Source organism: Lygodium microphyllum, chromosome 4 (genome assembly GCF_053477565.2).
Source record: "Lygodium microphyllum isolate KBCC chromosome 4, Lygodium_microphyllum_v1.1.10, whole genome shotgun sequence".
Taxonomy (NCBI): domain Eukaryota; kingdom Viridiplantae; phylum Streptophyta; class Polypodiopsida; order Schizaeales; family Lygodiaceae; genus Lygodium; species Lygodium microphyllum.
The window spans coordinates 167,280,889-167,301,568 of NC_141138.1; the positions used below are offsets into that span (position 1 = coordinate 167,280,889).

Sequence of the window (20,680 nt, forward strand, 5' to 3'; positions counted from 1 at the left end):
TTTACTACACAGTGTGATGCTAGTGGCCGTGGCATTGGGGCTATTTTGCTTCAGGAGCATGGAATAATTGCATTTGAGAGCCGTAAGCTTACAGATAAGGAGATGGCCATGAATGTTTATGACCAGGAAATGTTGGCTATCCTGCATGCAATCAAGAAATGGCACCATTACTTATATGGCAGCCAATTCAGAGTACATAGTGATCATCGGGTACTCAAGTATTTCCTTACTCAGTCAAATCTCACTCCAAAGCAACGACAATGGGTAGCTACATTATAGAATTATGACTTTGACATCACTCATACAAGGGGCAAAGATAACATAGTGGCTGATTCTCTTTCTCGTATGTGGGCCTGCAAAGTGCCAGCCATGACAGAACTACATAATGATTGGATTGAAGAACTATAGGAGGCCTATCTTTTAGATGAGGAATTCAGCCAAATCTTTCAGAAATTACAGCAAGGTCTTATGAAAGAAAACTCGCATTACCAGCTTAAAAATGGTCTTATTTGGTGGAAGGGCAAGATTGTTATTCCCTCTACTTCTTCTTTCAAGCGAAAAATTATGGAGGAGTTACATTCTTCGCCTTTAGCTGGACACTTGGGAGTTTTCAAGACTTATGACAGGGTCAGCAAGAGCTTTTATTGGAAAGATGTCAAGGACTTCGTTATGAAGTGTATGCCTTGTTAGCAAAATAAGGATAGCACCCATAAGCTAGGAGGTTTGTTACAGCCATTGTCTATTCCTACGGGTAAATGGACTCATATTACTATGGACTTTATCACTGGCTTACCTACTACCAAGAAGGGGTGGAATAGTATTTATGTGGTGGTTGACAGACTCACCAAAGCAGCTCATTTTATCCCAACAAAATTTCAGTTTACTGCTTCTCAAGTGGCCAACCAGTTTATGGAGCATATTTTTAGACTACATGGATTACTGTAGGTGATTGTCCATGATAGGGACTCAAAGTTTATGAGTAACTTCTGACAAGCGGTATTTACATCTATGGGCACTAAGTTGGCTCCATCTACGGCTTATCATCCCCAAACTAATGGACAGACAGAGAGAGTTAATAAATGGTTGGAGACTTACCTTCTCCATTTTTGCTATGATGTCCAAACCTCATGGGATTCTTGGTTACACCTGGCTGATTTTGCTTACAACAATTCCACTCATGCGAGCATAGGAGTTTCACCCTTTGAGGCTTTGTATGGTTACAAGGTGCCCTTACCCACAGTCATTTTTAATGAAAAGATCAATCCTCATGGGAAGAAAGAGTTGGAAAGAATGCAGACACTTCTTCAGCAATGCAAGGTGAATCTAAGGAAGGCTCAAGATCAAATGAAGATGTATGCTGATGAGAAGAGGAGGCCTTTAGAGTTCCAAGAAGGAGAGCCGATTTTGTTGAAAGTGCCCAAATCCAAGTACTCTACGTTGAAAGATGGATCTAGTAATAAGCTTGCCCACAGGTTTTATGGCCCTTACAGGATCCTTAAGCGGATTGGAGATTTGGCATACAAACTAGAGCTTCCCTCTTCTACAAAGATTCATAACGTCTTCCATGTTAGTCAGCTCAAGCCCTATTATGGTGATCCAGTGGATATAGTTGATGAGCTGCCACCTATTGATGAAGACGGTCTTGTTCAGTACATCCCAGAGACTGTTATAGGTCAGCGCGAAAAGAAGCTTCAATCACGTTCTATTGTGGAATATTTGATCAAATGGAGAGGTTTACCTTCTGAAGAGGCTTCTTGGAGACCTGATTCTATATTGGATGAGTATCCATACTTGAGGGAGACATTGGTGGTTGAAGCCTATTGCTTATGGAGCTAGTATTGATGCAGACTGGTTCAGGACAGCACGTTGTTTTAGAACAGTTTTTATCGTACCTAATTTTTAGAATTAAGCTATCTACATGGGCTTAAAGTAATCTTCAAGAGCTTCATTTTGATATATGGTACATCTCATTTGGACACTTCTATCAAAAGTTATGGCAGATTTGGTCCAGCAGGGACTATTTATTCAGCAAGCTGTCTACGTTGTTCTGGGACTATTTGTTGAAGATTTTATGGCTCCATTAGCTTCTGAAGTACTTCAAATCATGTATATAGTTGGGCCTTACTTCCGTTCTTCAAATTCAACTCTTGTAATGGTTATTCTTCATTCATTTTCCATTTGTAAAGCTGTAAAACAGAGTAGTACTCTGTTCTATCCATCTCCTCTCTAGTTGTTTCTAGGTTTGTTTTTTAGGACAAAAACTTTTGGGAAGGGATGGATTGTAAGAAGCTGGGAATAGCAAATAAGTGTTAATAATGTTGATATTATACCATGTCACACTGACATTGGTATAAAAGGAGAGAATATGTAATTTTTCATATCTTTATGACACATTAATACAATTACAGACTTTCTCTTCCTTCTTGCTCACAACTTCTATGGCTTCCCCATCTTTCTTGTCTTTGTCTCTCTAAATCTAGTCTTTCTCTCTCCTCGTCACTCTTATTTTCTCTCTTCCTGCAGTCTTACTCTCTCCTCTACAGTCTTCTCTCTTCTCTTTCTCTCTCCCTGGTTCTCTCTCTGTCAATTAGCAAAACTATATAACTATATAATATAACAATAATAATAATAATAAAATAATAAAAATACAATATAATAATAATAATAATAATAAATATGATAATAATAATAATATAAAATAATATCTAATCTAAACAAAATAATATCACAATAAATAAACTATAAAATAATAATAAACTAATAAATAATACAACAACAATCATCATCATCATTATCATTATTATTACTATTATTATATTATATTATATATATAAATATAAAATAATTAGGTATAATATCTATCTAAGCGAGACAATAATAGATCAACTAATAAACTATTATTATGATAATAGATCAACATTGGTCCAAGCACTTTCAAGTAAGATGTAAACTATTAAAATGAGATTAAAAAATCTTAATAATTTGAAAGAGATAGATAATGTTTTTTAAAATAGAGGTTTTCATCAAACGAATAAAACACAACTCATTTAAAAAGTCTTGCAAAGATTATATATATCAAGCATGTGGCGATTTTCAATTTGGAAGAGATAGACAATGTTTTTCAAAATGGAGATTTTCAAGGACGTGCTTACGCAGCGACGACGACTCGTCCAAGTTAACATTGCCAAAAACCTATCTAGATAAACTAATTTGAAAGAAGCAAATTGCACATCAAGGGCAATGCTCTCGAGTGAAAGGGAATGACCCCACACGGTGATTCATCTGGGTTAACATTGCCGAAAACCTATTAAGGGAAACTTTCAAAGAAGTAAGTTGCACATAAAGGGAAACTTTTTCATTCTTGTGAGCAATTAACTCACATACGCCATCCTCTATACGACCAACATTGTCAGTAAGATCTTTGATCTTCTCATCATGATCATCCAAGGATCCAATACGTGACCAATACTTTCGGACATGTTCATATATCTCCCCTATGTAACCCTTGATTTCTTCCAACTCATCCTGTATCCTCACCCCATCACAAAGGTTTCCTTTGTATTTCTCCTCCAAAATTCTCTCAATCCTTTGTAGATGGCTATCAATGCTCTCACCAAGAGAAACTGAAGCCCTTTGACGTCGAAATAGTGCCTTTACTTGCTTCTCAAGCCCATCCAAGCGATGAATGACTCTAAAAAAACGAACAGAACTTTCATATCCTCCAACATGCCTGAGTGCACGACGAACTACCTTCTTCCTTATAACCTCTTTCCCTTTGCACACTGGGAGCGCACTGCACAACATTTGCTACAGACACATTTTTTTCCTCCATGTTGCGCAAAACACATGCGTCAACATCAAGGTGCATATCAACTATTCTTATCTTATATTAAAATTAGAAACAGTGGAAAATCCTAGATGACATTAGATTAGCTTCCAATGCATTAAATTTAAACATACGTGCATTAGACCATATGATTGACTACCATAGAATTTGCTATAGTAAGTAGCATCTAGAGTGAGGTTTCAATTTGTTTATCCCACACATAAGACTCAAGTGGGTCTTCAAGATGCATTTGGATTATTTTAAGCAAATTCTCATGGCTCCCTAGTTGAGAGAAGATTAGGCTTTTTGTCACAATGGATGTATCCAGTCAAGGATCAAAGCCAACGCCACAATGACCAGTGAGTTGGTATTTTAGGTAGTACACTACAACTATATGACTACTCACTACAACTATAACCAAATATTTTATATATTATCATTATTCACATTATTTTATATTATTATTATTATTATTTTGTATATAAATTTATACTTTGATACTAATACTTATACTAATAAAATAATAATAAACTAAATCAATCAAAATGCAATAACAATTAAAATAACAATAACAATACCACAATAAACTAACAATAAAATAATAAACAATATAACAACAATCATCATCATTATGTAATTATATAATATAATAATAATAATAACAATAATAATAAACTAATAACATCATAATCATATAATAACATAACATAATTACTAATAAACTATAACTATTAACTAATAATAACTATTAGCTATAACATTAAATATTAACATAAAAATAAACTATAATAATAATAAAAATAAAATATAATAACAATAATAATAACTAAAATACTATCTAACTCTAAATAAAATAATACCACAACAATAAAATCAACTATAAACCAACAATAAACTAATAAACTAACTAATATCATCATCATATCATAATCATAGTAATAATAATAATAGAATAATAATAACAAACTAACAATACATATTTATATGTATAATATAATAAAATATAATAACTAATAATAACAAAGTTAAAATAACAACCATTAACAAAAATATATAACCATATAATATAACAATAACAATAACGATAATAATAAAATAATACAATAATAAAAATGTAATAACATAATAATGATAATAATAATAAACATTAATTAACATTCACATTAATAAACTATCTAAACCATAATAAACTAATAACATCATAATCATATTATAATATAACATAATTACTAATAAATAAACTATAACTATTAACATAATAATAAAATATAATAATAATAATAATAACTAAAACAATATCTAACTCCAAATAAAATAATACCACAACAATAAATAAATAAACTATAAACTAATATCATCATCACATCATATCATAATTCATAATATCATATCATATTCATAATAATAATAATAATAATAACAAACTAACAATACAATATAATAACTAACAATAATAAAGTTAAAATAACAACCATTAACAAAACTATATAACCATAAAATAACCATATATAATATAATAATAACAATAACAATAATAATAAAACAATACAAAAATAAAAATCTAATAATATAATAATGATAATAATAATAAAATAATAATAAACAAATTAATCCACATTCACATTCACATTAACTATTTAACATTCACATTCACATTAACATTAACTATAACTATTTAACATTCACATTAATTAACATCACATTCACATTCACATTCAATTCAAATAATAATAAACTGAACCAATCAAAATAAAATAAAAACTAAACCAACAATTAAAATAAAAATAACAATATCACAATAAACTAACAATAAATGGAATATAATATAATATAATAACTAACAATAACAAAGTTAATTAACAAAAACATTAATAAAACTATATAGCTATATAATAATAATAATAATAATAATAATAATAACATAATTTATTGGTAATAAACAATACAACAACAATAATAATATAAAATAATAATATCCAAATCTTAATCTAAATCTAAATCTAAATAAAATAATTCCACAATTAGATATAAAATAATAACAAAAACAACAATAATAAACTAATAACATCATAATCACATCATAACATAACATAATTACTATTAACTATCAACTAATAATAAAATAACACAATTTGTTGGTAATAATAATAATAATAATAATATAAAATAATAATATCTAAATCTAAATAAAATAATACCACAATTAGATAGATATAAAATAATAACAAAAACAACAATAATAAATTAATTAGATATTATTATTTAAATATAAACTAAAAATATCTATCTAATCTAAACAATAATAAACTAATAACATCATAATCATATCTGTAAGAAGATGAGAATAAGGAATTAGTGTAAATAACATTGATATTATGCCATGTCACACTGACATTGGTATAAAAGGAGAGGACATGTAATTTTACATATCTTTTTGACACATTAATACAATTACAGACTTTCTCTCCCTTCTTGCTCACAGCTTCTATGGCTTCCCCTTCTTTCTTGTCTTTCTCTCTCTAAATTTAGTCTTTTTCTCTCCTCGTCACTCTTATTCTCTCTTCCTGCAGTCTTTCTCTCTCCTCTGCAGTCTTCTCTCTCCTCTTTCTCTCTCCCTAGTTCTCTCTCTGACAAGTGGTATCAGAGCCTAGGTTCTTGGTCCCAGTTAGTCTCTCATTTTTACCTAATTACAACTTTCTAGTTACATGGAATTTTGAGTCACAGGTACACAAGTACGGGGAGCAGTAGGGGAGTTTCCAAAGCATCTCTGGACCACAAGGACTACATGTAGGAGCATTAATGGCAGCTTTCATGAAGACCACATAGACCATGGCAGCCTTTCTTGGAGTCTTAAATGGAACTTGGACCAAAAATGGAGGCAGACAGACAAAGATGGCAGCTCGTTTTGCAAGCTCAAGCCAATTTTGAAGGTATTTTGGTAAAGGAGTGGTAACAGCAATGAGGGAAGGCTTAAGTTAGGGTTACTTTTGAAGAGAGGCCTTTCCTTTCCTCTTTCTAAGCTGTCTTTCAAGCTTCCATAGCTCCTTAGCCCTCCCAAGCTCCTTGTCAAGAAGCTTCAAATTGTTACACCTTCCAAGCCTTATATCTCATTTTCATATTGAGCATGCTTCCGATGGCATTGTTATGGACGGATCTTTGGAGGCTTCCATCTGTGGTGGTGCGGCCGTAGGCTGCTTGGGCAAGAGTTGAGGGCCATCATTCTCTGTTCAAAGAGTTGAGGGCCATCATTCTCTGTCGAAATATCTTCCGTCCCTAGCTTATTGAAGTGCCCGATGAGGCTCTATATGTGCTGCTCGGCGGGCGTGACTTTGTTCAAAGGGAAGGTGGCCAGCTTCTCCCATGGCTGCATCAGCTCGGGGTGCTCTGCCGCCACCACGACCTGTGCTCTTGCCTGAAGGGTCCTCCGCCCATGCTGCAACTCCAGGGAAGACACGCACATAAGAGACTTCGGAGGGAGGGAGGACAAAAAGCGCTCGGCCTGCTTTGCCAACAAAGCAACCAACATCTAGACTTTGAGCTACACCATTCCCTGCGTTGTTGCTTCTTTGATAAACTGTGCCTCCAACTCTGGAGTCTCCATGGTGAAGGGAACATTTATTTGTGAGCGCTCTAACTTCTCTACAGGGCACTCGAAGGATCCATTGCTCTCATCAATTGTGTCATATAGAAGCTTATCCTTCTCAATGTTGCACTTCTTTGCTATCTCTAGGTCTCCTTTGACCATCATAGATACCAATAAATGTTCCAGCAGGCCAGTCTCAACCTAGATGTGATCCTCCATGCTGACATTGGCTTAAACTGTGGCCATGGATTGTCGTCGCGGGCGTGGTGCACAAGGTCTTTGTACCACAGGAGCTCATCGTTGTAGTCAGACATATTCTTCTTCTTCTTCTTCTTCTTTGAGTTCAACGCAATCTTCATGTCCTTCCCGTCTTTCCCCTCGCTCCAACCGAAGGCTGGATGAAGAGACTCCCTGCCTGCACAGCCAAGTCATCAAGCTCTGTGCCGAGGACGAGCATCTCGCCAAGGACGCTTAAGATGCATTCGAAGCCCTGGATATTGCAGCTACCGAGAGGCGTGCTTGGTATGTTGATCCGTACAGAAAGGCAGGATTCTGTGCTTCTTCTTCCTCGAGGCCGTTTTTTTCCTTCTCCTCTTGGCCACAAGTCGACAAACTCTCAATCCATACCAAGGTGGGACTCTGTTCAGTAGCAGTGACGGCCAAAACGGTGTCGTTTGACAATATGTGGTGGCGTCTCTTGACTAGTTTTTGATGCCAGTACTACTTACAACCTTTGTAGATGAGATAGTCTAGCTATCAGGGTCGGTTGCAGGTGCTATCCTACATCGTAAGTTTCCCTTATTGTTGGTACTGTAGCTAACAAATGAACAAATGCAGCACCACCCCCAATTCTGTGATCGTAGATTTGATATTTTGTAGTTGTGAAATATGTCTACCTGTGGATACAATTGTGTGATCCGATACAGCTCATACAGACCTATTGTGCAAGTCTGTTTATCACCAAAAAAAATTTTGAATACAGCAGCCAGCTCTTGCTTCAATTGAGCCTCATTTGAATGTGGCACTAATGAGGCAGAACCATTTGTAGTTGAATCTGACCAATGCCCCTGACCCACAGCTCCAGATGGGTTCCATGAAGTTTCACTAACTCATGAAGCACAGTTTTCACCATACGAAGTGGTTTGTCATATGCCCCAGCTCTTACAAGAACAAATGCTACCCTAGATCCTCAATCTGATGAGGCCTAGGATACTGATATGCTTGAAGGCTATAGAGAATGTCACTTTCAGCTATCTAATACCCAAGAGATCAGCAAACAAGTTGTTCATGTTAAGTGTAATCAACTGATGATGATGAAGATCATGAAGATGATTATAATGATGTCTGTACAGCTTGACTACACTTCAGATCACTGAACCTGTAGAATTCTGATCAACATGTTTTAGCTCTCTTGTGGAAACAACAAGTGTTGAGCCAATCACCATCTGACCCAGGCATCTAAAGGCATTAAGAGTCTCATCAACAACTCAGAAATGGTCAAAGAATGGGAGATGTAACACGCTTTACATCGATAAAATGAAGAGATGTATTTCTTATACTTTGTGCACCTGGAGCAGTTGATGTCATAAGGACAGTTATACTGAGTTTTTCAAGCATTACAAATCATTTATCCCTGATGTTGGAAGCAAGTTGGATATTTCAGAAGAGCTAAGTGGACTCTCTGATATCTACTTTCAAATTTGAAAAAAAAACATTGAGTCTTGGCTGTTGCTACAGCTGTTGGAGGGACAATGGCTCCTGAGATCCAGTAACTTTGTCAGTTACATACACTACACATGCTACCCTTGCATTGTGAGTCCAAACCTCAGCAGCAACAACATTGCACTTGAGGCTTGTGAGAACAGCAGAGATATTTGACAACAGTCCTGGTCGATCAGTGCCAATCAACTTTATGGATGTGTGTTCAGTAATTGATTGAACACCCACAGTATGTCCCAAACATGTTCTTACCTCTAAACTTGCAACAGTTCTTTTTGCTCCCAAAGCTTGTTGCATATACTCAATTAAACTTTCATCTGTAAGTTTGTGTCCAAGTTTATTTGTAACATGGAAAACATCCATGAACCAACCACCATCTGAGGATATATAGGCTTTGGGGATGCAATCTTGTAATGCCATATTCATGGAATGCTCTCTCCTACTCATTTGAGTGTATCGGTATTGGGTATTGACTCAAGTTGGATAAGAAGTACTCAAAACACTTGGAACAGGGCCAAAACAGGGTGCAGTCCAAACAGGGACAGATTTGGAAAAGTTGCTACAGAAATTAGTAGCATCATTCTAACGACAAAGAAACAACTGGAATTGATACTAGACATCATAAGCTTCGAGTGGAGCCATCAAACGTCTCATTTGGACACATATTTCTCGAGCTAGAGCCTATTTAGTACCGGCAGTTCACTAGCAGTTCACTGTGGATAGTTCTGGAAATTCTTTTGGACTTATATTTTTCAAGGAACAACATATCTCTTCAACTTGACTGCAATGGCAGCTGAGATCAGTAGTTCCAGCTCTAGTGAACAGGGTTGGCTTCAAACACAGGCTAGAATGGACAAACTTGGAGTTTTGACTGATGAGTGTATTGCTCTTATGAAGGCGGTTATGGAAAAAACAGCAAGACCTAAATCAAATGCTTATGCTTATGGACAACATGTATGTGCTGATGGTACACACTATGATCTACATGCATCTTATGAATATGAACAGCAACAACATGTAAATGAATATGAGCAGTATGCAAGTACATCTGGACAGCATGTTAATGCTTATAAATATGATGTACCATATCATAATGCAAAGTATCATTCCATTAAACCTTGGTAGCAGTATGGCTATTATGGTCAACATGCTTATGCTTATGAGCATCCATCTCTTCAACAAAATAGTTATGATTATACTTGTGAAGCTCTCCTGGTTGACCAACCTAGTTTTTATGGATGTGACAGAAATGGTTATGCTTATCAGTACACTTCTAGCTTTGATCAACAGCAAGCAAGTGATTATGACCAATGCTGTGGGACTAATGATCAAAGGCAGCATGCTTATGTATGTGAGCAGCATACATCAGTGGAAGCAAATGCATATGCTCAACCAAACTGTCCCTCTGATGTGCAGCAGGGTTATTATCACCATATGCAGTGTGGACAGCATGAGCAATATGGTCATGAGCATGGACAGCCATCTGTTGTACATGATGAGCATGGACAGCCATCTGTAGTACATGATGAGCATGGACAGCCATCTGTTATACATGAACAGCAAGATGACTATGAGCAGCATGTCAAAACTATTATAGAGCTGACCAATGGTGATGAGCAGGTGTGTAAATTGCTATCTAAGGCTAAACGCGTTAGACACCTTACTAGTGATATGATACAGGATCTGCATGCTGCGGGCTTATGCTATCGATGTGCTAAGCCACTATCTTGTAATCACCAAGCCACATGCAGGGCAAAGTCTGCCAAAATATTCTTGGTATTTGAATATTATGATACAAAGGATAGAGAAGATCTTGTTGAAGACCATTTTGGTATGAGTCCACAACAAGAAGTTCAGTTCAAGAAGGCAGATCATGGACATCATGTGGATTTGGATGATCATCATGCAATGGTGACTTCATTAGTGAGTACCATCATGATGATCATGCTTCCAGCTGTATTTGACTTTGATCTTATGAAAGTTGATCCAATGGATGGCAACGATACAACTTTCCCTTTTGATCCGGGTGGCTACAGGCTGATTTTGACCCTCTGTATAGATTAGTACTACTCTTGAATATTAGGTAATCTTTTCTTTTACCACTTGTAATGCTGTACTGAGTAGTACTCTGCAGTTCCCTACTTGGCTATACCGATAAGTCCGATATTTGTTTTTGAGGACAAAAACTTCATTTTGAGTGGGGATGGATTGTAAGAAGATGAGAATAAGGAATTAGTGTAAATAATATTGATATTATGCCATGTCACACTGACATTGGTATAAAAGGAGAGGATATGTAATTTTACATATCTTTTTGACACATTAATACAATTACAGACTTTCTCTCCCTTCTTGCTCACAGCTTCTATGGCTTCCCCATCTTTCTTGTCTTTCTCTCTCTAAATCTAGTCTCTCTCTCTCTCTCCTCGTCACTCTTATTCTCTCTCTTCTTGCAGTCTTTCTCTCTCCTCTTTCTCTCTCCTTGGTTCTCTCTCTGACACGAAGGCGAAGGGCCGCGACTTGCCCGGGGGGGAGGGCCAGCGACTTGGCTGGGGGGGCCTCACAGAGGGGTAGAGAGAGAGAGAGAGAGAGAGAGAGAGAGAGAGAGAGAGAGAGAGAGAGAGAGAGAGAGAGCACCTTCTTCAGGACAAGTGAACAAAGCCTCAACACCTCAACGCACGAAGGATTACTCGCTTCAACGCACCTCTTCCACGCCCGAGCGATTGAATGATTGATCGGAGCTGCTAAAGTCTCAACCTCTTCCACCTGCACGAACTATCGAATGAAGCTCCTGAAGCCTGGATATATCTATCATCCTCATCATGAGAGAGGGAGGATGTGAAGACGGGGGGGGGGGGGGGGGGCATTAAAGCCACCTCGACCCCCCATGCATGCATGCAATTCAAATTCAATTTCAAGTTCGGGAGAAAAGTAGAGGCTCGAGAGATAACCAAACCTCCAGCCAGGATAATAAGAAAGATAGGAGCTACTGAAGTCTTAACCTCTTCCACCTGCACGAATGATTGAACGAAGCTCCTGAAGCCTGGATATATCTATCATCCTCATCATGAGAGAGGGAGGACGTGAAGACGTAGGGGGCATTAAAGCCACCTCGACCCCCCATGCATGCATGCAATTCAAATTTCATGCAATTCAAATTCAATTTCAAGTTTGGGAGAAAAGTGGAGGCGTGGGAGAAAAATGGAGGTTCGGGAGATAATCGAACCTCCAGCCAGGATAATAAGAAAGATAGGAGCTGCTGAAGTCTCAACCTCTTCCACTTGCACGAACGATCGAACGAAGCTCCTGAAGCCTGGATATATCTATCATCCTCATCATGAGAGAGGGAGGACGTGAAGACGTAGGGGGCATTAAAGCCACCTCGACCCCCCATGCATGCAATTCAAATTCAATTTCAAGTTCGAGAGAAAAGTGGAGGCTCGGGAGAAAAATGGAGGTTCGGGAGATAACCGAACCTCCAGCCAGGATAATAAGAAAGATAGGAGCTGCTGAAGTCTCAACCTCTTCCACTTGCACGAACGATCGAACGAAGCTCCTGAAGCCTGGATATATCTATCATCCTCATCATGAGAGAGGGAGGACATGAAGACGTGGGGGGGCATTAAAGCCACCTCGACCCCCCATGCATGCATGCAATTCAAATTCAATTTCAAGTTCGAGAGAAAAGTGGAGGCTCGGGAGAAAAATGGAGGTTCGGGAGATAACCGAACCTCCAGCCAGGATAATAAGAAAGATATATCTAAACAATAATAAACTAATAACATAATATCATCATAACATAACAAAATTACTAATAAATTATAACTATGAACTAATAACTATTAGCTATAACATTAACTACTAACTATTAACCATAACTATTGACTATTAACATAACATTCACATTCACATTCACTATTTAACATTCATTCACATTCACATTCATAATAATAATAATAATAATAATAATAATAATAATATAACTATAAACTATAAATCAACAATAAACTAAAAAACTAATAATATTTAAATAAAATAACATAATCATATCATAATATCATAATCATAATCATATAATATAATAATAATAAAATCATATCATAATATCATAATCATAATAATATAATATCTAGCTCTAAATAAAATAATACCAAAAATAACAATATCAAACTAATTAGATATTAGATATTATTATTTAGATATAAACTAATAACATAATAATAATAATCACTTATTACTAATTACTATTACTAATAACTATTAGCTATAACATTAACTACTAACTATTAATTTAATAACTATTAATTATTAACATAAAAATAAAATATAATAATAATAATAATAATAATAACAAAAACAATAAAATAAACTAATAGTTATTTAACATTCACATTCACATTAATCAAATATTTAACACTTAACATTCACATTAAACTAATATTAACTAATAACAATAATATTAACATTATTAACATTAACATTAATAACATTAACTATAACTATTAATAATAACACTAACGTTAACACTATTAATAATAATAAATATAACTATTAATAATAACACTAATATTAATAATAACAATAATATTAACATTAATGACACTAACTATAACTATTAATAATAACACTAATAATAATAATAACTATAACATTAATAATAACTATAACTATTGATAATAACACTAATATAATAATAATAATAATAATATCTATCTTTCTTATTATCCTGGCTATAACTATTAATAACACTAACTATAACTATTAATAATAATAACTATAACTATTAATAATAACACTAATATCAACTATTAACTAAGAACATTAACATTATTAATAACACTAACGTTATTGACATTATTAATAACACTAACTATTAACTAATAACATTAACGTTATTAATTAACATTAACATCGGCAGGCCGGGGGAGGGGGGGGGCGGATTTTGCGTCCGTCTTAGTGGCGGAGGGGGCCCTTTGACGTTGAATTTGGCAGTGGCGGGAGGGCAGGCGGATTTCGGCAGAGGGGGGGGCGGATTTCGTCAGTGTGTGGCAGAGAGGGTTCGAAGGCGGAGAGAGAGAGAGAGAGAGAGAGAGAGAGAGAGAGAGAGAGAGAGAGAGAGAGAGAGCACCTTCTTCAGGACGACTGAACAAAGCCTCAACGCCTCAACGCACGAAGGATTGCTCGCCTCAATGCACCTCTTCCACGCCCGAACGATTGATCGGAGTTGCTGAAATCTCAATCTCTTCCACTTGCACGAACGATCGAACGAAGCTCCTGAAGCCTGGATATATCTATCGTCCTCATCATGAGAGAGGGAGGACGTGAAGACGTGGGGAGGCATTAAAGCCACCTCGATCCCCCATGCATGCATGCAATTCAAATTCAAATTCAAGTTTGGGAGAAAAATGGAGGTTCGGGAGATAACCGAACCTCCAGCCAGGATAATAAGAAAGATAGGAGCTGCTGAAGTCTCAACCTCGTCCACCTGTAAGAATGATCGAATGAAGCTCCTGAAGCCTAGATATATTTATCATCCTCATCATGAGAGAGGGAGGACGTGAAGACGTGGGGGGGCATTAAAGCCACCTCGACCCCCCATGTATGCATGCAATTCAAATTCAATTTCAAGTTCAGGATAAAAGTGGAGGCTTTGGAGAAAAATGGAGGTTCGGGAGATAACCGAACCTCTAGCCAGGATAATAAGAAAGATAGGAGCTGCTGAAGTCTCAACCTCTTCCACCAGCACGAACGATCGAATGAAGCTCCTGAAGCCTGGATATATCTATCATCCTCATCATGAGAGAGGGAGGACATGAAGACGTGGGGGGCATTAAAGCCACGTCGACCCCCCATGCATGCATGCAATTCAAATTCAATTTCAAGTTCGAGAGAAAAGTGAAAGCACGGGAGAAAAATGGAGGTTCGGGAGATAACCAAACCTCCAACCAGGATAATAAGAAAGATGGATGTCTTTCGAGCGCCAGTTTCCCGATCCAATAGCGCGTGGAAGTTCACAAAAACCAAATGGACAAAATCCGAGTCGGAGAAGTCTCTAGCTCAGGCAGCTTCGATGTCGGGAGAGGCGTTTTGGCTCGGGAAAAAATATTTGTGCATGTACACGACAAGCATTTCGTTTTCATGTCCTGTTAGTCCTAGGCTAGATGGTGCCGCTCTCGTCTCCTTCAGCAGCGGCCTACTCTCACATGATAACGACGCACTTGCGGCAGCAGGAAAACGAAGTCAGGGGAAGAACGAACTTCCTTCCTTCATTCACTCTCTGCAGAAGAACAAAGAAAAAGCAGCAGCAGGAGGAGGAGAAGAGCTCCATGGCGTCGTTTTGTATTTCGTCCACCTGCTATTCTGCTCCCTGCACACGGTTTGGCTTCACGTTAGGTGTAAGTTAAACTTCCATTTCTATCTTTTGCCTTGGTAATTGTGAGACCTGCATTTGTGATTGTCCTTCATTTCCTGTCTACACCCCGTTGCATACCCCTTATGGAAAATGGCCCGTTTCAGTGAATCTTCCAAAGACTGTCACGTTTACAAGTTTATATTTATTTCAACATTCAAATCATTAATTCCGAACGGTTAGAGCTTACAAAACTGAGCGTTCAGTTTATTCAAAGCAACAATGGAGTTTCTTTCTCACATTGAGCCCCCCAAGGTGTTGCAAAGAAACAAAATGGTTCATTGCATTGGAGTTGGTAGAGAACAAAACAGTGATAGGATTGACAGATCTGAATAAGGTGAATGATACTAAGATTGGAGATCGAAGCAAGAAGCGAAGTCTTTGTGAAGCAAATTCAAGAGCCACCATCATTTTTACGGAGGATCAGGGTACATTGTCTCTATTCAATCATTATCCTATCTGAATTTCATTTGAGGTCTTCATCCCTTAGAAGAAAGGGACCTGCTTAAGGGGCTAATCATTTTGCATGCTGTATTTGTGACGACACTCCCCTGGAGCCGTCATGGGGCAGGCAATGCCCACCCCGTGGAGCCCGCCTCATGAGGGATCACCCTCTAATCGGTAGCCCCACAGCAGTGCGGAAGCGTTTTTGAAGGTAACACGGAACGCGACACGGAAACCGGAAGCTAACACGTAACGGGCAAGGTAACACAACACGGAAATGAGGTAACGCGATATGTATATTATGAAGTGCAACGGAGGCACGAGAATAATTACAAGAAGCCAAAAAGGCTTGAGAGACGAGAAATCACAGATAGAGGGTGGACGCTATCAACGTGCATACCACAATGCCATCATGTGGGTGAGGGAGGAGTACTACCCTCATACACACCTCTCCTTGAAAGAATGACATCCTCGTCGAAGTGTGCAAATGGAGGCTTTTGCACCAAGAGCGGTGTGCTGAGACTCAAAACTTCGGGGGTCTAAACATGTCTCACTATCAAGACAGCCAGTGTCTACCCGCTAGACCTAACCTATGACCACAAACTTGGGGGTCTTTGTCGACTCGATATCAAGCCGACCAGGGTCTTCCCACTAAGTGCCATGCCCACTGACTCAATTACAGATGTGGAAACATGGTCTTGTTGACTCAAAGATGATTATTCACTGACTCAATTTACAGTTGTGGAATGATCCCAACCTGACTGACTAGGAAGAGAAGTAATATTGGAAACACTTCAATTCAACCATTTGCTGACTAGATTTACAATCACAGAATGGAGAATAACCAAGTTAAGACAAGTTGTGTTCACTTGAAATAACTGAAGGTCCTGACAGTATGAGTGTGCAGAAACTGTCAGTGGGCTGAAGAGGCGAGGCGCGTAACTCAGTTGGGAGTGTGCCACGCCATGAATGCGAAAGCCTATGAAGAGGCGCCCTTATTTTGATGGCCCCAATTGGCCAGATCTGTCAATCCAGTAAGAATGTGGTTGCGCGAGGTGGGCTGTGATGGCGCACCTCCCCTTAAAAGAATTTGGGCCAAGTAAGCCCAAACTTTCTGATTATGGCCCCAATTGGCCTGATCTGTCAATCCTTGAATCATCTGGAAAAGAAGGCCCTAATTGGCCTGATGTGTCAATCCTTGCTTAAGATAGTTGGTGTGTCACGCACCTCCCCTTGAAAACAGTTGGGCCAGGTAAGCCTAATATTTTCGAGTATGCCGCCTTCTTGCAAAGGTGGCATTTCTGGTGGCGCATAAAGCGCCCAACAAAGGGGGAATAGCCGTTCCTTTATACTCGCGGCGACGCGAGTTTCCAACACTCGTCATGACGCTTACAGCGCCAAGTAAACGAGAAGTAGCCGTTCTTTTATACTCGTGGCGACGCGAGTTTGCAGCCCTTGTACTGACGCCTACAGCGCCAAGTGAAAGAGAACTAGCCGTTCCTTTATACTCGTGGTGATGCGAGTTTCCAATCTTGATAATGACGCATAAAGCGCCAAGTGAAGGGGAACTAGCCGTTCTTTTATACTCGTGGCGACGCGAGTGTTGGACTGCTCTCCTGGCAGCTTGCACATAAGCCATTCTTTTATACTCCTGGCGACGGGAGTTCTTTATCCTTCGAAGTTGTACTCTATTCAAGTACCAAATAGTAACCGGATAAATGGCCTTTCGTTTAGGCTCCTGGCACAGGGAGCTTGGTATATCTTCAGGATAAACCTGAGAATTGCCCGTTTCTTTATTCTCCCGCGGCAAGGAGTCTTCGACAGAACAGGTGCCCGTTTCTTTATTCTCCTGTGGCAAGGAGTCTTCGACAGACAGTTTATTCCAATGGGCCGTTTCTTTATCCTCCTAGCACCGGGAGCCTTCAAGGTAAAGTCTAGCAGGATTGCCCGTTTCTTTATCCTCCTGGAACAGGGAGTCTTCAACATAATGTGAAGGCACATTGTCCGTTTCTTTATCCTCCTGGCACAGGGAGTCTTGACCCATCGTAACATTCTTGCTGGCCATTACTTTATTCTCGTCATCTATTGCTTCTTCTGCTAAACTGACTCCGAAGAGTCATCTTCATCTCTTTCTGACTCCACAGAGTCGACTTCAAGGTTGGACTCATAAGAGTCATCACTGTAGTCACTGGAAATATCATCGCTTGAGCTCGAACTCGGCTCCTAGCGATATGGCTTTGGTTCATCCTGAATTCTGGCCGTTATTTTATCCTCCCGGCTCAAGGAGTCTTCACTCTATGATCTGGCCATTCGTTTATCCTCCCTGCTCAAGGAGTCTTCAGAAATGTCATCGTGGAATATGGCCATTCTTTTATCCTCCCGGCTCCAGGAGTCTTCCTTACAAGATATGGCCGTTTGTTTATCCTCCCGGCTCCAGGAGTCTTCATAGATAAACTGGTCATGCGAGTTCGAACTCGACTCTGTCAGATGGGAGAGGATCGAGGTGCAGCTGAAGTGCAGTAGATAGTGTGAGAGTGAGAGACAGAGTTGAGCACGACACCCAATGCAATCGTACTGAATAGAGTGTAAACTGAAAGTACAAATGATAACCCTTATACCTTAGAGTTATAAGGGGCTGTTCACACCCGAACACAGTAAGTGCCCGTAAGTGTGCACCACAAGCACATACAAAATAGTACACATAATCTGGGGGAAAAACCTCTCCTACCGAGAGTAAAAAGTGCCCCAGTGTCCTAGTGATCACCCGCACACTCCCATATGAGCGTAGGCATAAGTAAGGCGTGTGAGATACCCAACAAACCCCCCTGGAGTGAAGAGTGATCAAGTGTACAAGGATCATCCGCCACCAAAGGGCGTCAAATTCAAAGCATCGCGAAATGCTTCAAATTTGTCTCGTGGAAGAGCTTTGGTGAAGATGTCTGCCACATTGCTGGTGGTAGGACAGTAGACAAGGCTGATATCACCTGCATGTAGCCTCTCTCTGACAAAGTGGTAGTGAATCTCTATGTGTTTCGTGCGAGCATGAAACACAGGGTTCCGTGCCACTGCAATGGCACTCTGACTGTCAGTATATAAAGGAGTAGGCTCCGTAACAGATACATCCAAATCAGCAAGTAAGCGTCTAAGCCATACGCACTCAACTGCAGTAGTGAAGGCTGCCTTGTACTCAGCTTCACATGACGACGTGGCAACAGTGGATTGTTTCTTGCTAAGCCAAGAAATGCATGACGAGCCAAGAAAGAAACAATTGCCACTAGTGGAGTGACGAGTATCAAAATCACCAGCCCAATCAGAGTCACTGTAAGCATGTAACTGCAGTGATCCCCCCTTGGCATAAAGCAATCCAAGAGCTCTAGTACCCTGCAAGTAACGAAACACACGCTTCACAGCTTGCCAATGCGACATACGAGGCTGATGCATGTACCTGCTCAAAACTGAAACGGCAAACTGTATGTCTGGCCGAGTGTGGCATAGATAGATGAGACATCCCACTGCTGGAGCATAAGTATGGATATCAAACAAATCACTGTCATCATGTAATGACAGTTTGAGCCCAGGTTCCATGGGTGTACAAACTGGCTTGCAATCCTGTAAGCCAAACTTCTCAAGAAGTTGCCCAATGTACCTTGACTGACATAATCCAATGCCTCTAGCATCATGTACAAACTGGATGCCCAAGTAATAGTGCAAAATACCCAAGTCAGACATGTCAAAAGTTTGCTGTAAATTATTTTTGAATGCTGAAATCTGATCAGCACGTGTTCCAGTGAGCAAAAGGTCGTCTACATATAGACACAAAATCAGCATGGATCCCCCCTCTTTATGTACATAAAGGGTAGACTCAGATGGGCTGTTTACAAACCCCTGACTAAGCAAGAAAGCATCTATCTTTGCGTACCAAGCTCGTGGAGCTTGTTTCAAACCATATAGAGCTTTTTTCAGCTTGCATACTAAATTTTCTGAGCCTTCAACTGCAAAACCAATGGGCTGCTGTACATACACTTCTTCCTGAAGTTCCCCATGTAAGAATGCAGTCTTTATATCCAGCTGATGCACTTTCCAACCAAAATGTGCAGCCAAGGCAATCATAGACCGAATGGTCGTCATACGGGAGGTTGGAGCAAAGGTCTCCTCATAGTCAATGCCCTTTTTCTGTGCGTAGCCTTTAGCTACCAGCCGTGCCTTGTACTTATCTATGGATCCATCTTCATTCCTTTTCAATTTGTAGACCCATTTCGTACCAATGGCACGCTTGCCAACTGGCAAAGACACCAAATCCCAAGTATGATTCTTATGAATAGAATCCAATTCAGCTTGCATGGCTGCCATCCAATGCACACTATGTCGTGCATCCTCAAAACATTCAGGCTCCTCATTATCATGAGTACATGCTGCCATAACAAACTCCATGGAATGTGCTGAATCATGCAGTCGAGTTTGCCTTCGAGTACGACCAGCCAAGGGTGTTTCCAAATGACTATCTCTCATAGTCTGCGTGTACCATCTAGGCACCTGTCTTGCTTCCTGACTGTGTACAAGTTCCTGCTGAATTTCAGTTTCAGCAATGTGCTGATTTACTGCATGTTCCATAGGAGCAGCTGGCTGAACATTAGGTTCATTTGCTGAAGTACCAGCTGAATCACCAAATGTGATGGGCAGCAGCCCTTCAAAGACATCA

General features: G+C 38.9%; 1 protein-coding gene across 5 annotated transcripts in view; it reads left to right on the forward strand.

Annotated features, from left to right (window-relative positions):
• Positions 1–15,098: 15,098 nt before the first annotated feature.
• The window catches only part of LOC148037870 (uncharacterized), a 137,351-nt gene continuing 131,769 nt past the window's right edge, over positions 15,099–20,680 (forward strand). For 3 of the 5 annotated variants that reach the window (XR_015690724.1, XM_087676832.1, XM_087676830.1), the window contains exon 1: positions 15,102–15,523. Coding sequence is in view for 4 of the 5 variants with exons in the window: in XM_087676830.1 (XP_087532956.1) it covers positions 15,199–15,523 (325 nt within the window). In the remaining variant the exon portion in view is untranslated. Of the gene's footprint in view, positions 15,524–20,680 lie in introns of all 5 variants that reach the window. The other 2 variants (XM_087676834.1, XM_087676833.1) reach the window with 2 other exon arrangements.